Here is a 13,335-nt window from a genome sequence, read left to right as displayed (position 1 = left end):
ATATTCAGGTCAAAGTGGGAATCCTTTGAATAGCAACAGTGCCACAATTCATAACATGAGGTGAATTACTTCATCACTAAATGCAGCAATGTCTGTAGTCGGACAAAAGTAAAACCAAGGAAAGCAACAAATATTTCCCATTAAAGTCATCAAGGCTTAGTTCTTTAAACTTTTCATTGATAACAGTAGTGTGTTTAAAAATGTTTATTTAACAAATATTTATGATACTTCCTATGTGCCAGACACTGTTCTGCAAACATAAATGCACAAGAGAGCAAGTTAAAATAGCAGAACACAGGTTTTGAAGAATTGATACTGAAGAAAACTTCTGAATTCTTAGTGCTGAAGGGTATTATGTTTAAGTACCTCCTTCTAAGAAGAAGCAGGCCTGGAGGCTGCAAAGGCAGAAACACTGGCTCTGGGGGAGAATGTTCCTATCAGGCAATTGAGGCCACCTTCTGTGATTGACAGCAGGCAAAGAAGTGAATTAGTTTTCTTATATGTTCATATATGTGTTCCTTGCCTAATACTTCTTTTTTCAGCTCCCTCCCTTTAAAAACAAGCACCTTTGCCCACCAAACCCCTCCTCCCAAGGTAGAAAGGGAAAACATCATTCTCCTATGTCTGTTTTTCATTCATTCAGCAAATAGTTATTGAGTTCCTATTATGTACCAGGCACTATTCTAGGCAGTGAGGATACCACAGTGAACAAGTCAGACTAATGTCCCACCCTCATGGAGATTAATGAGGAAAATAATAAACAAGCAGACATATAAATTACATAATTTCATATAATGGAAGTGTTATGAATAATTGTTGGGAAAGAGGATGGCAAAGTGACTAAAATGAGGGTTCTGACTGGAAGGTCAGGGAAGCTCTCTGAGGTTGCAGAGGATGAGAAGGAATGAGCCATGTTAAAGATCTGAGGGCAGAGCATTGTAGACAGAGGGAACAGTAAATGTCAATGTCCTGGGGTTAGAACCAACTTGATATAGTTGATAGTAAGGTTAGAGTACTGTGCTCAAGGGGGGAAATGGTATGAGATGAGGTCACAGAAATAGCCAAGGACTAGGTAATGTAGGGTCTCAAAGGCAGTGGTAAGGAGTTTAGATCTTACTCTGATCTAAACCCCCTGCCATTATGAGGAGCTAAGCTATAAAGTCGTACCTGATTTACATTTTTAAACATCATCCTGTGGCTGTGAGAACAGACTATACGGAGGACAAGTATAGAAACAGAAAGACCAGTTTGGCAGTTGTTGCAGTGGCGCTAAACATCCGAAAGTTCAAAAGCAGAAGGTTCTTTACACCGCGACCGCCAGTCTAGCCCATTCAATGCTCAGTAGATATTTATTGAGTAAAGATAGCATCGATGTTTATTTTAACTCCTGGCTGGCTTGGTTTTCCTATTGGTTTCAGCCAGAGAACACTTTCTCAATTTTGCCAGAACTGTTTTTTTGTTTGCTTATTATCTACCTTAGTATCCACCAAACCTTGAACTTCTGTAACTTTCTGCCCATTAATTAAAGTCTTCTTTTCACCAGAGAGTATATTTCTGGTGAAGCACCAAACTACATTTAATTTCTCAGTCATTTTGAAGTATAGTTTCTAGGGCAATAAAGATATTTAAGAATTATCTTACCTTTTGCACTAATTTGTGTAACAGGAAAAAAGAAGCTGACTGGTCATAGTAATTCATTAAAATACTTCAGTTTTCCCTCTACTGGTCAGAGACAATCCCAGAAAAGACAGCTAGGGAGAAAAAATGATCTTATTCTGTCATTTGAATGGTACAGTTCTTCCTCAGGGTAGAAGTAATCATTTTAGTAATTTTTTCTATGGGGTAGGTTAAATCACTTATCTTGTATGTAGTTAATATCTAGGTTATAATTTTAAAGTCTGTAGTTACTCAGTAATTCCTCAGAACTTTTGAGTGTGAAGTTAAGAAAGAAAAGAAGTAACATAAACATGAAAAGATTTAATTTAAAAGTAAATAAGGGGGCTTCCCTGGTGGTGCAGTGGTTAAGAATCCGCCTGCCAATGCAGGGGACACGGGTTCAAGTCTTGGTCCAGGAAGATCCCACATGCTGTGGAGCAACTAAGCCCATGCGCCACAACTACTGAGCCTGCGCTTTAGAGCCCACGAGCCACAACTACTGAGCCCGCGTGCCACAACTAGTGAAGCCCACACGCCTAGAGCCCGTGCTCTGCAACGAGAAGACGCTGCAGTGAGAAGCCTGCACGCCGCAACTAGAGAAAGCCCACACACAGCAACGAAGACCCAACACAGCCAAAAATAAATAAAATAAATTAATTTAAAAAATAAAAATAAATCAGGGAGAGGGGGAGGAGGGGAATTGCTAATCAATGGGCATAAAAAATTCTTAATTATGCAAGATGAATAAATTCTAGAGACCTGCTGTCCAACATTGTCCTATGATTAACAGTACTGTGTTGTACACTTAAAATTTTAAGAGGGTCCATTTCATGTTGTATTCTTGCCACAAGAAAATAATTTCATTTTATAGGCAAAATAATGTTAAAAATTTAAGCTTTCTATTTTTTGCAGCATCCTGCCTCTCTTATGCTTTTGTATGCTACCATATAATAAATTTCACTGAAGTTGTATTTCTTCCTCAGGTGCAGTTGGTGAATAATCGGTTTAAAGGAATCAAGTATTTCCGATTGAATACCCTAGCCTCTCTGGGTTACGTGGTTGTAGTGATAGACAACAGGGGATCCTGTCACCGAGGGCTTAAATTTGAAGGCGCCTTTAAATATAAAATGGTGTGTGAGCATACAAACATTTTTCTTTTAAAGACATTTACAATTTTTGGTGCATTGTTTGGTGTGAAATCCCAGAGAAAGAGTTGGGGGAAGGCACTGTGAGTGTGTGTGCACGTGTGTGCATGTGAGCATGTGTTACGGTTTGGGGGTGGGAAGGAAGGTACAACTTGATATTCACTAGGCTATTCATGTCTACCTATATGTAAATTTGGGGAGCTGAGATAGAACCACTTTTATATAGAAACCCCCTCTCTTTCTATTTTTTATGTCCAGTTTAGCCAGAAGCCAGTCCATTTAGTTTTCAGCATCCTGTACACTGTTAAGAGGAGTAATTGAGATTTGTTCTGTCCTCTGTGAAGAGAGAAACCAACTGGTTAGTGCCTTCCTTGTGACAAGCCTCTTTCTCTCTACAGGAAGCTTTAAATGCTACCTTTTAGAGATGCCCCATGTCCTTTCTGCTGCTTTGGGAAATGATGAGAATCCGATGTTCCTTTTGCACAGTAAGGCAGTTACTGTGTTTGCCAGTGTATTGGACATGCTGAGTAAGACATGGGGATTTTCTCCCACAGCCAGTTCTTTGACCTTATGTTGTATTCTCATGTAAGTTTTTGTTTTTATTTTTGTTTTTGGCTCAGTGAAGTGAGATTGTGTGCACTGGCAGGCCTAGTAATACAGACAGGGTGGTGGCGATAGGAATTAGGACTATACAGGACTTTAAAGAAATTGTATGTTCAGTTCCTAGAGGTAGGTGATGGGGAAATAGGAGGATAAGGCGTCAAGAGTGATTCCTTCTGCTTTATTGCATTAAGTTTTAAAAAGGAGAGAGAAAATTAGTCAGCCATTTAAGGGGGCTAATTTTTTATATTTGGGTATAGGAAGGCTTGTTACAAGGAAGATGCTGACCTCTTAGCAGACAACAGAACAAATGGAAATGGGAAATACCCATACGGCAAGGGACATTTTGGGTCACAGTAGGAAAGAACTTTATGACTAAGGGGTAACTAAACTCTAGGACAGGCTAGCAACAGAAGCTATAGGCTCCTATCTCTAGAGTTAAAAATTTTTTTTTCAAGCAACAGAACTTCCATTGATAATGAGTTCTTATCTAAAAAACTACAGGTATTTTTAGTAAGAACATCTATCAGCTTTAAAAGCACTCTTATAATAAGATTTTTATTTATCAGAATCAGTGAAATGCTCTCCCTTTTTTACAGGGTCAGATAGAAATTGACGATCAGGTGGAAGGACTCCAATATCTAGCCTCTCAATATGATTTCATTGACTTAGATCGTGTGGGCATCCATGGCTGGTCCTATGGAGGATACCTCTCCCTGATGGCATTAATGCAGAGGTCAGATATATTCAGGGTATGTGATTTCCTATGGTACTTCTTTTTGCAATAAGGGTGGAATTTTCTATAAATTGAGATATGAGGAAATGCCAATTTTCTGAAGGTTTACAAAGTTGACGGTACTGTGAAATGTTAGGGTTTGTGTGTTTAATAGCCGTGTGAAATAATAGATATATCTTGTCAACTCGTGAGATATATGTTTACGTATCTTTATCTACATTTATCTATATAAAATAGTTGTCAACTTGATCAGTTACTGGCTATTTATAGACATATGCCAAAGATTGTGGGAGATAGTCATGATCAGTAAAACACACATTCATATTGGGTTGTTCTTATTTGCGTAATTGTTGGACTACAACCTCTGAGGGCAGGGATCTGTCTGCCCTACGCTGTATCCTCAGCAGCCAAGCACAATGCTTGGCACATAGTCGGTCCTAAGTAAATCTGTACTGAATGAATAAACTATGAAATATATAAACAATGATTACAATTCTATAAACAACTTCTTAGAAAAATATGTTAGAAGAAAATATAAAATGATGCTAACAGTTGTTAAGGGAATGGGAATTATAAGTGGCATTTTTCTTTTTGATATTTCAATAACATGATTTTATTTTACAGTGAAATTTTTTTATCTTTAAGAATAAAAACTATAGGGTTTTGTTCTTACACGTATATTCAGATAATCTTTATTTATAATAACCACAAAATGAACTCTGAATACTGCCATAATTTTCCCAGGCTTGCAGCTGTCAAGAAAGTAATTACAGTATTTAAATCAATATTTAAATATAAAACTGTGTGTGGGAGACTTAAAATGAGGCAAGTATTTAGTGCTTAAATATATTTCATTCATTGTTTTAAATTCTGTACTGCCAACAGAAGCTAAAAAAAAAAAAAAAAGACTGCTTTTTCCTATATAAAGCTGACACTTGTCCCATATTTTTTTCCCCAAGAGCAGGAATGAATTTACACTGAGGCATTCATATGTTCTAGTTCAGCCTCCCCTTTTAACAGAGGCCCATGTTTATATTTCATCTAGCCCAGGTTAAGGATTTGGTGTGTGGCACATCTGTGGAACATGAAGCTAACTGACTCACAAAGTATCAAATTCTTGACCTTCGCACTCCCCTTTGATTTTCTGAGTTGCCTGAGACCATGTATGCTCCAGTCCTGGGGCTAAAGCCTAAGGATAATTTTAGCCTGTAAATTTGCAGTTACAGACTCTCAGTGCTAGCCATTCTTTTCTGGACCACACTTGACTGTCACTGTTATCTTATGCAGGTTGCTATTGCTGGGGCCCCAGTCACTCTGTGGATCTTCTATGATACAGGCTACACGGAACGTTATATGGGTCACCCTGACCAGAATGAACAGGGCTATTACCTAGGATCTGTGGCCATGCAAGCAGAAAAATTCCCCTCTGAGTAAGTTTAAGCTTTAAAATTAAAATTATAAATTTAAAATTGTATCTTTAAAAATTGTCTTTAATAATAAGGAAAACTGTAAACATGACAAGACCAAAACTAATATTTTATAGAGTACTAGAAGACATAGCTGTTTGTCAAAGCTGAATTATAGGCCAGTTCATATAATTTGGGTTTTTGTACAAGTTATATTTGAAGCAGTTGCTTAAGTGATAAAAGAAGCTTAATTAAGTACACAACTGTTTCAAGGTAGAAAAAATTCCATTTCTGCTTACATATATTTTGCAAGTAGCATATATGATTTTTCTTTTTCTAGGGACATGCTATAATTATTGATGTGTGCTAATATCTTAATAGGAAATAGAACACATGATTTAATTAAAAAAAATTTTTTTACATGTAGCATCTGGTTAATATATTACTAATTTAATATTGAAATGCCGAATCCTTTTTTTTAAAATAAATTTATTTATTTATTTATTTTGGCTGCCTTGGGTCTTCGTTGATGGGCGCGGGCTTTCTCTAGTTGCGTGGTGCGGGGGCTACTCTTCATTGTGGTGCGTGGGCTTCTCATTGCGGTGGCTTCTCTTGTTGCGGAGCACGGGCTCTAGGCATGTGGGCTTCAGTAGTTGTGGCACGTGGGCTCAGTAGTTGCGGCTTGCGGGCTCTAGAGCGCAGGCTCAGTAGTTGTGGCGCATGGGCTTAGTTGCTCCACGGCATGTGGGATCTTCCCATACCTGGGCTCAAACCCGTGTCCCCTGCATTGGCAGGCGGATTCCTAACCCATGCGCCACCAGGGAAGTCCCAAAATGTTGAATCCTTATTCTAATATTACAGTATAAGGAAGTTAACATAGTTAGTTGTGATTAGTTTTAAGGAGTTAAGTGGTTTTCCCAAATACTCTTATTTTGCCTAATCCTCTGATATTTCCATTTTTCCAGACCAAATCGTTTACTACTCTTACATGGGTTCTTGGATGAGAATGTCCATTTTGCACACACCAGTATATTACTGAGTTTTTTAGTGAGGGCTGGAAAGCCATATGATTTACAGGTGAGTTCTTTTACATTTTCTGATTAAAATAGCCATGATTAGTGATTGGTTACTTTGAAATATAATAAAGTATGGAGTAAGGTTGAATTTTCAGCTGTGGCCACGCTCTGCTTAAGAGAACTAAAATAATAGGCATAGTTAGTAGTGCCACTAGTTAGATAAAAATTAAGATCCTGTGGAAGTCAGGATGAAAATAGTCCTATCAGATTACATGACTTGTGTATCTGTATCTGCTTTCAGTTTGTAATCATGGACAAGATGACAGGAGTCCATTCACTATCCTCCTTTGCTTTTCTTCTTCCTCTTGGAAGGGTAAAGAAATGCTACTTGATTTCATTGTTATAAAGGATTTTTAGGACCTGATTACAAGGTCTTTTAATTTTCTTCTATTTTATATTGACATTGAAGCAGAAACCAACAAGTTACTTACCTCCATTGCTCCATTACTCAAAAAAAAGCTTTTAAGAGAAATTTTTCCTCCTTTCTTCCTCGTTTCTACTCCTTACACGGATTGTTCTCATAAGAAATGAAAAATATTACTTTTCCCTTTTTTGTGTTTCAGTTGACATTTATGTAGGTAAACTATGAGATATTTGTCTATAGCAGCAGTTTTCAAGCATTTTGGTCTGAGGACCCTTTTATATACCAAAAAGCTTTTGTTTATGTGAGTTATGTCCATCAGTATTTCTCATATAAGACTAAGACTAAGAAAATTTTAAAATATTCATTTATTTATTTAAAATTAACAATGATAAACTATTACATGTTAACACAGATCACATTTTTAATGAGGGAGAAAATTTTTCAAAACAAAAACAATTTACTGAGAAAGTTAGCACTGTTTTACATTTTTCTAAATCCCTTTAATCTCTGGCTTAATAAGAAATACATCTAGATTCTCGTATCTACTTCCACATACAATCTGTTGTGAAATGTTGTTTTGGCTAAAGTAAATGAAGAAATTTTGGCCTCAAAATATGTAATTAAGAAATGGGAGTAATATTTTAGCTTTTTCAGATAATCGTGGATATTCTTCTTTGTTGCTACACTGAAACTGAACAGATGGTAGTTTCTTAAAGGTTAGTCTTAGTGTGGAATCTGAAACCATATCTGTAAACTTTTCATACTCTGCTACACTACAATCTGTTGGATCTTGTACTTCAAATGGATCTTTTACCCATGCATTGGTCATCTGGAAGATATTGGTTCACTTCTAAGTGTTGACCCATTTCATCATACAATATTTTTTAAATCATATACATTGATATTACCACTGATCTCAACAGAAAATTCTCCCAAGTATTGGGAAGCTCATGAGCTAGGAGTGGTAGATGCAAGTTTTCCAAAATTCTAATTTTCATTTAAAAGCTCAAAATTTATCATTGCCAACAAATACTGTCAATGCTGTCCTTGAAGTGACTGGCTCACATCATTTTTGAGAAAATGTTTGCCAGATAGCCAAGTCTGAATCACCATAGTTGTCATTCTTTCAAGTGAAAAATGGAGTTCCATTTAAAAACTCAGTTGTAGGGACTTCCCTGGCTATCTAGTGGTTAAGACTCCGTGCTTCCACTGCAGGGGGCGCGGGTTTGATACCTGGTCAGGGAATTAAGATCCCGCATGCTGTTCGGCGGGGCCAAAAGAAAAACAAAACAAAACAAAACTCAGTTGTACTCAGTCCTTTCCCTTGAGACATCGTGTAGCAGAAGTGCTTTATGCCTTCTTCCCATCTTATCACCACAGAATATAAAAAGACCTCTGCTCAAGGGTTGCAACTTAATAACATTCTAATTTTTACTACTACTTAAGTGAAACTGGCATTTTTTCTTGTTTACTACAAGTGTATGTCACTGCCTTGATTCACCCACCATTGCCTTTCATTATCAGTGCAAATGCCAACACAGTGAATAAAGGCAAATAATGTCTTAGTTTTGATCTGAAAGTAGTTTTGACCTTGTGTATCCCTGGAAAGAGTTTATGAGGACTCCTGACGTCTGCAAACCACACTTGGAGAACCATTGATCCTTCTGTAAGCTTAGTGGTACATAGGGAATTATAAAAAGAGAAGGCCCTTTAGACAGGATGTATGTGTATAATATCTTGGAGAAGCTCTGCTCCATGTTATTAATTCTGTTGAAAATCTCTGGAAAGCTTTGGAAGGAGATGTGTTCCTAAATTCTTATTTTGTGTATTTTGATTTTGTTGTTGTTGTTTTTAAGATCTATCCTCAGGAGAGACACAGCATAAGAGTTCCTGAATCTGGAGAACATTATGAACTGCATCTTTTGCACTACCTTCAAGAAAACCTTGGATCACGTATTGCTGCTCTGAAAGTGATATAACTTTGACCTGTGTAGAACTCTGGTATACACTGGCTGTTTAACCAGATGAGGAGGTTTAATCAGTAGAGAATTGATCATCACATTTTGGTACCTGCCACATAACATCTACTTCTGAAAGTATATTTGGTGCCGTGCAGGTGTTTACAGCTTGTAGATAGTAATCTAATACCTTAACCATACACAAAATTAAATGATGCATATTTCTAAGGGACCCAGCAATACCATGAGAATTACTGAAAGAAATAAGACATTAGCACCATGTATCCATACTACCTTATTTTCATTTTTAATAGCATTGTGAAACCTCATGGACTTAATTAGTGTATTTTTACAGTATACTTCTGAGTTTGTTAAAATATGATATTAGTGATTGGTTTGGTTCAATTCCAGAATCTCTGACTAGTTACAGATTTGATAGCACTTAAATGTAATTGAATAGCTTATACTACATTGCTTGGGGTGTATCCAGCATGTTATGAACTAATCACTATTAAACCTATGGCTTAACTGGTCATTAATGATTTTTCAAGGATAACTTAGTAGCCTCCTAAAGACACTTAATCTTAATTTTGTTTCATTCAGACTCTGACCAGTTTTTAACCAATTTAAACTGTATCTAGTATAAATAGTTCTCTTTGATGATATGACCGAGTGGGTTTTTCCTTTCACATAAAGGCAAGTAACTGTATATGTAGCATGGATTTAATTAGTCTTATAATATTGATAATTACAGGCAGGAAAATTTTAATCAAATGATTAGAGCTTAAATATTTGCAGGCAATTTCTTTCCCTTTAGGAAAAGAAAAAAGTACACATTCACTTGTATTTTTCAGAAAATTTAGTGGTGCCAGTTTCCATTGGGTATTTCCTCATTGAAATGTTCCAGAGTTTTAGGGCAATGGAGGGGAATTTTGGTGGGGTTGGGGAGACCAGAGTGTGGAGAACGGCAGGGAGAGGAGAAGGCAAGGGTCTGCTTAAGATCTAAGCAGAAGTATAATTTGACCAAAAATACTCATGAAAAAGTTTAGGAATTGAAATTTAAACTCCTAGAATATTAGTTAAGGAAACCAGATTAAGAAATCACACTCTTGCCAACACAGGTACAGACTAACATTATTCAGGGGAGGAAAAGTTCCTTAGAGTTCTTTTACAATTCTAATTCTAATTTTTTTAATTTTCTTCTTAATTTTGGAAACCTTACAAATTGAAACTTTCTTTAACCTTTTTAAATTATTTGAGTATTATTTAGATATTGTGAGCTTAAAGAGTTTCCAGACAACCTCTTTACCATAAACTGATCCACAGCAAGGCATGGCTCTCTTTTGCAATGTTCAAAGCTTATAAGTGATTTCTTGAATGACCATGACATTTTTCTGGTTTAGCCCTAGCATTTCACTATTAAGGGAGCTCGTGGTGCGGATTGGGATCTGCCATCTTAGAATCTTAGGGTGCTAGATGGGTCACATTGGAGCCGGTGGCAGAGAAGGCACCTATGAGTTTGACAAGCCTCAGTGTTTGGAAAGTACTTCTAAACAACACTCCAAAAAAAAAAATTACTCTTTTCTTTCTCACCACTACAGAGAGAGTAGATTCCTGCCCTAGAGAGCACAGCCTCCATTAGTAAGGATGGTGACTGTGCGTGAGATGTGGACTTCGTCACTGAGGGCCGCATGGGAGGTGGGGGAGGTCCAGAGATGGCAGGGTGACCTGGCGGTGCTGTCTGTGGAGGGGGATTGGGTTTTGCTGTTTTTGTATTTATACTGTATAATAGGTACCACACTTTTCCCTGTGTCTGTATATGTATTGATTTTCTTGTTATGATATTTTCCCATGCCAATATTTGTTTATATTTTTTTCAATGTTAAATTAAATTGATTTGGGTAACTTTTCTTCCCCAAGAAAGTATTTTCCCCCATGACTTAAGTATGTATCTGATTACTGAAGATGGTTTTTGTCTGGGGACTAGTGGCGTCTGACGATATAACCTTATATAATATGCAAAGTAGAAATGGTATACAGTGGCTTTTATACAGCTACTCATTTGAAACCTCTTACCCAATAAGGCTGTTTCTTCAAAATGGCATCTCATATTTTACCAAAACAAACCTTAAAGAACCTCATGGACTCTTGAATTCACAGGTGTTTTCCTTTTGCATCTTGCCTTCTGCTTTCCTCCCATCACAAGGAATGCTTCTGTTATAATTCCCAGTCAGTTAAATGCCATTCTTCCATAGGGGGAAAAATACCTGACTGAATTCGCTTACAGAAAGACAGCTCGATTGAATTTGATTTTAAAATCAGTGTGGAAAACATCATAGTCAATTCAAGCAATCAGTAGAAATCTCACTAAAACTATTTGTACCCTGTGTTTGGGTAACAAACTATAAGGCAAGAGTATAGCCACATTTTTAGTGAGAACCAAAAAGCACTAGCGTAAACATCAAAGGGGGGTTTTGCAGGTTTGATAATTGGGTGCACTTGAACAACCATCAGTAGTTATGGTTGCTTCTGCGTTTTTGAGCAGTGGGACTCAAAATCTAAGATTCATCTGGGATGCTTATGAAAAGAAGTGCAGTCTTGAACCTCACTCTTAGAAATTTGGATTTCATTGATTTAAGTGGAGACCAGGAATCGCATTTCTAACAAGCTTCCCAGGTGACTCTAAAGCAAGTCATTTGTGGGCTACTTTAAGAAACTTCTGTAGAGAATGAGTTGGATTAAGAAAATAATAGGTGATTTCTACACTGGACTGATTTACAAGAACCTAAAACAATAGTCAAGATAGCTGCTCATCTGTGATGACTGTTGGCCCTTTTTTCACTCTGAAAAAAGCAGAAGGTATCATTAACTGTATATCCCCTTGGTCTGGAGATTAATTTTGGAATGAAGGTTTTTCTGTCTATGCCATTCCTGGCTTGTTTCCAAAGCCTCATACAAGAGGATGAAGTCACAATGCATGCATTATTTTTCAGAAGAATGAGATATAGATATTGATGCTTACTTTACTTGTTTTACTTCTTACAGAAGGTGTATCCCACCTCTCTGTAACATTGTTCTCTCTTTAGGTGGAATGATTCCTATGAGATCTCTCATTATTACAGAATTGTAAAATTTTCAAGCTGTTATATCTTTGATATAATCTGATGTTCTCATTATTTAGAGGAGGAACCTCCATATAGAGAGAGGAGAAAATATACCCGTGGTCACGCAGCCAGTTAGTGTTTGGTTGGTGCTAGACTCCATCCAGATATCCTAACTCATGGTAGTTAAATGATATGTAGAAAAGGCAAATTTTTAAAGAAGTATTTATTAATATATTCCTATGAAACATTTTAAAGATAACATAAAATGGTTAATTTTTCCATTCTAAAGTAAATGCTAAGCATGCTTATTAATGAAGCAGTACTTCTAATTAGTATATGACATTCTGAAGTTAATTAAAATTGTTAACACTAAATGTGTCTTCCTTGGTGTAGTGGGGGGTTTGGGGATTGGGGTATAGAGTGCTTGCTTAAGCCTGGGAGCCCAAATTATAGCTGTTTAAAGTAAGCAAAGAGACATGGCCATATCTAAACTAAGATATGTAAGGTGAGTGTCCATTCCCAGCAGACATAAAGGAATAAGGAAACTTTCCTGACTCCCACCTTCCCAACCCCACCCAGCCCCAACTGATCCATCTTGCAGCCTGAAATATGGAGACATGTTAGTTCAAGGTGCTGGCTCCTGCTTTTCTTATTTGGTCAAGAGACAGTTCTAGGTAATCATTTGAGAAGTCCCTCAGAGAGAGAAAAAGTAGTGTTCGTATGTTTGTTTTTACATAACCCAAATACAAATTTATGTTGAATTCAGCACAGTTGGAGTTCAGGTCTTTAATTTTAGAACATAAAGTGCCTGCTGTTTTAAGCATTGACTTATATAAAAAGAACTGCATGTCTCACTCCAGTAAGTTTATGGGTTTTCTCATTTTCAGCTACATGGCTTTTAATCATGTAAAATGAAACATTAGTTTTGTTGCATTTTATTACAGGTTCTTTGTTGCAATAAAGATGCTGCTAAAATTAATTGATGTAAATTTCCCTTTTTCCCCCATTCCCCATTTGTACAATCTTTGCCTTGATTAGTGGCAACTGTGAGTGATTAATACACACGAACAAGGTCATGTGCTTGCAGTGGCGAGCGGAGACTGCAAGGTGATTACGTGGGGTTTCTAGTATAAACACTAACTAAAAATGCATCCAAAGCCAGAGGGAGATGTGCGGAGACCTGCTTTGTACCTGTAAGTGGTTCCCTACAGCCAGCGTTGGTACTGCAAGGGTGGGTGGTGCTTGGAGCCAATGATTAGCACAACCTCCCTGAGCAGCTAGGAGTTTCTC

The 13,335-nt window shown here is 37.1% G+C and overlaps 1 protein-coding gene across 7 annotated transcripts in view; it reads left to right on the top strand.

The window, feature by feature from the left end:
- The window catches only part of DPP8 (dipeptidyl peptidase 8), a 61,589-nt gene extending 48,958 nt beyond the window's left edge, over positions 1-12,631 (top strand). For 3 of the 7 annotated variants that reach the window (XM_082446022.1, XM_082446024.1, XM_082446023.1), the window contains exons 17-21: positions 2,640-2,786; positions 4,001-4,153; positions 5,425-5,567; positions 6,509-6,620; positions 8,840-12,631. In XM_082446022.1, the coding sequence (XP_082302148.1) occupies positions 2,640-2,786; positions 4,001-4,153; positions 5,425-5,567; positions 6,509-6,620; positions 8,840-8,962 (678 nt within the window). In that variant the 3' untranslated portion in view covers positions 8,963-12,631. Of the gene's footprint in view, positions 1-2,639; positions 2,787-3,199; positions 3,358-4,000; positions 4,154-5,424; positions 5,568-6,508; positions 6,621-7,628; positions 7,700-8,839 lie in introns of those variants that run through there. The other 4 variants (XM_082446025.1, XM_082446026.1, XM_082446027.1 and 1 more) reach the window with 4 other exon arrangements.
- The last annotated feature ends 704 nt before the right edge of the window (positions 12,632-13,335 follow it).

Source organism: Balaenoptera physalus, assembly GCF_965194825.1.
Source record: "Balaenoptera physalus genome assembly, chromosome: 2".
Lineage (NCBI taxonomy): Eukaryota > Metazoa > Chordata > Mammalia > Artiodactyla > Balaenopteridae > Balaenoptera > Balaenoptera physalus.
The sequence above is the reverse complement of the archived record's forward strand: the minus strand, read 5'-3'. Positions and strand labels throughout refer to the sequence as shown.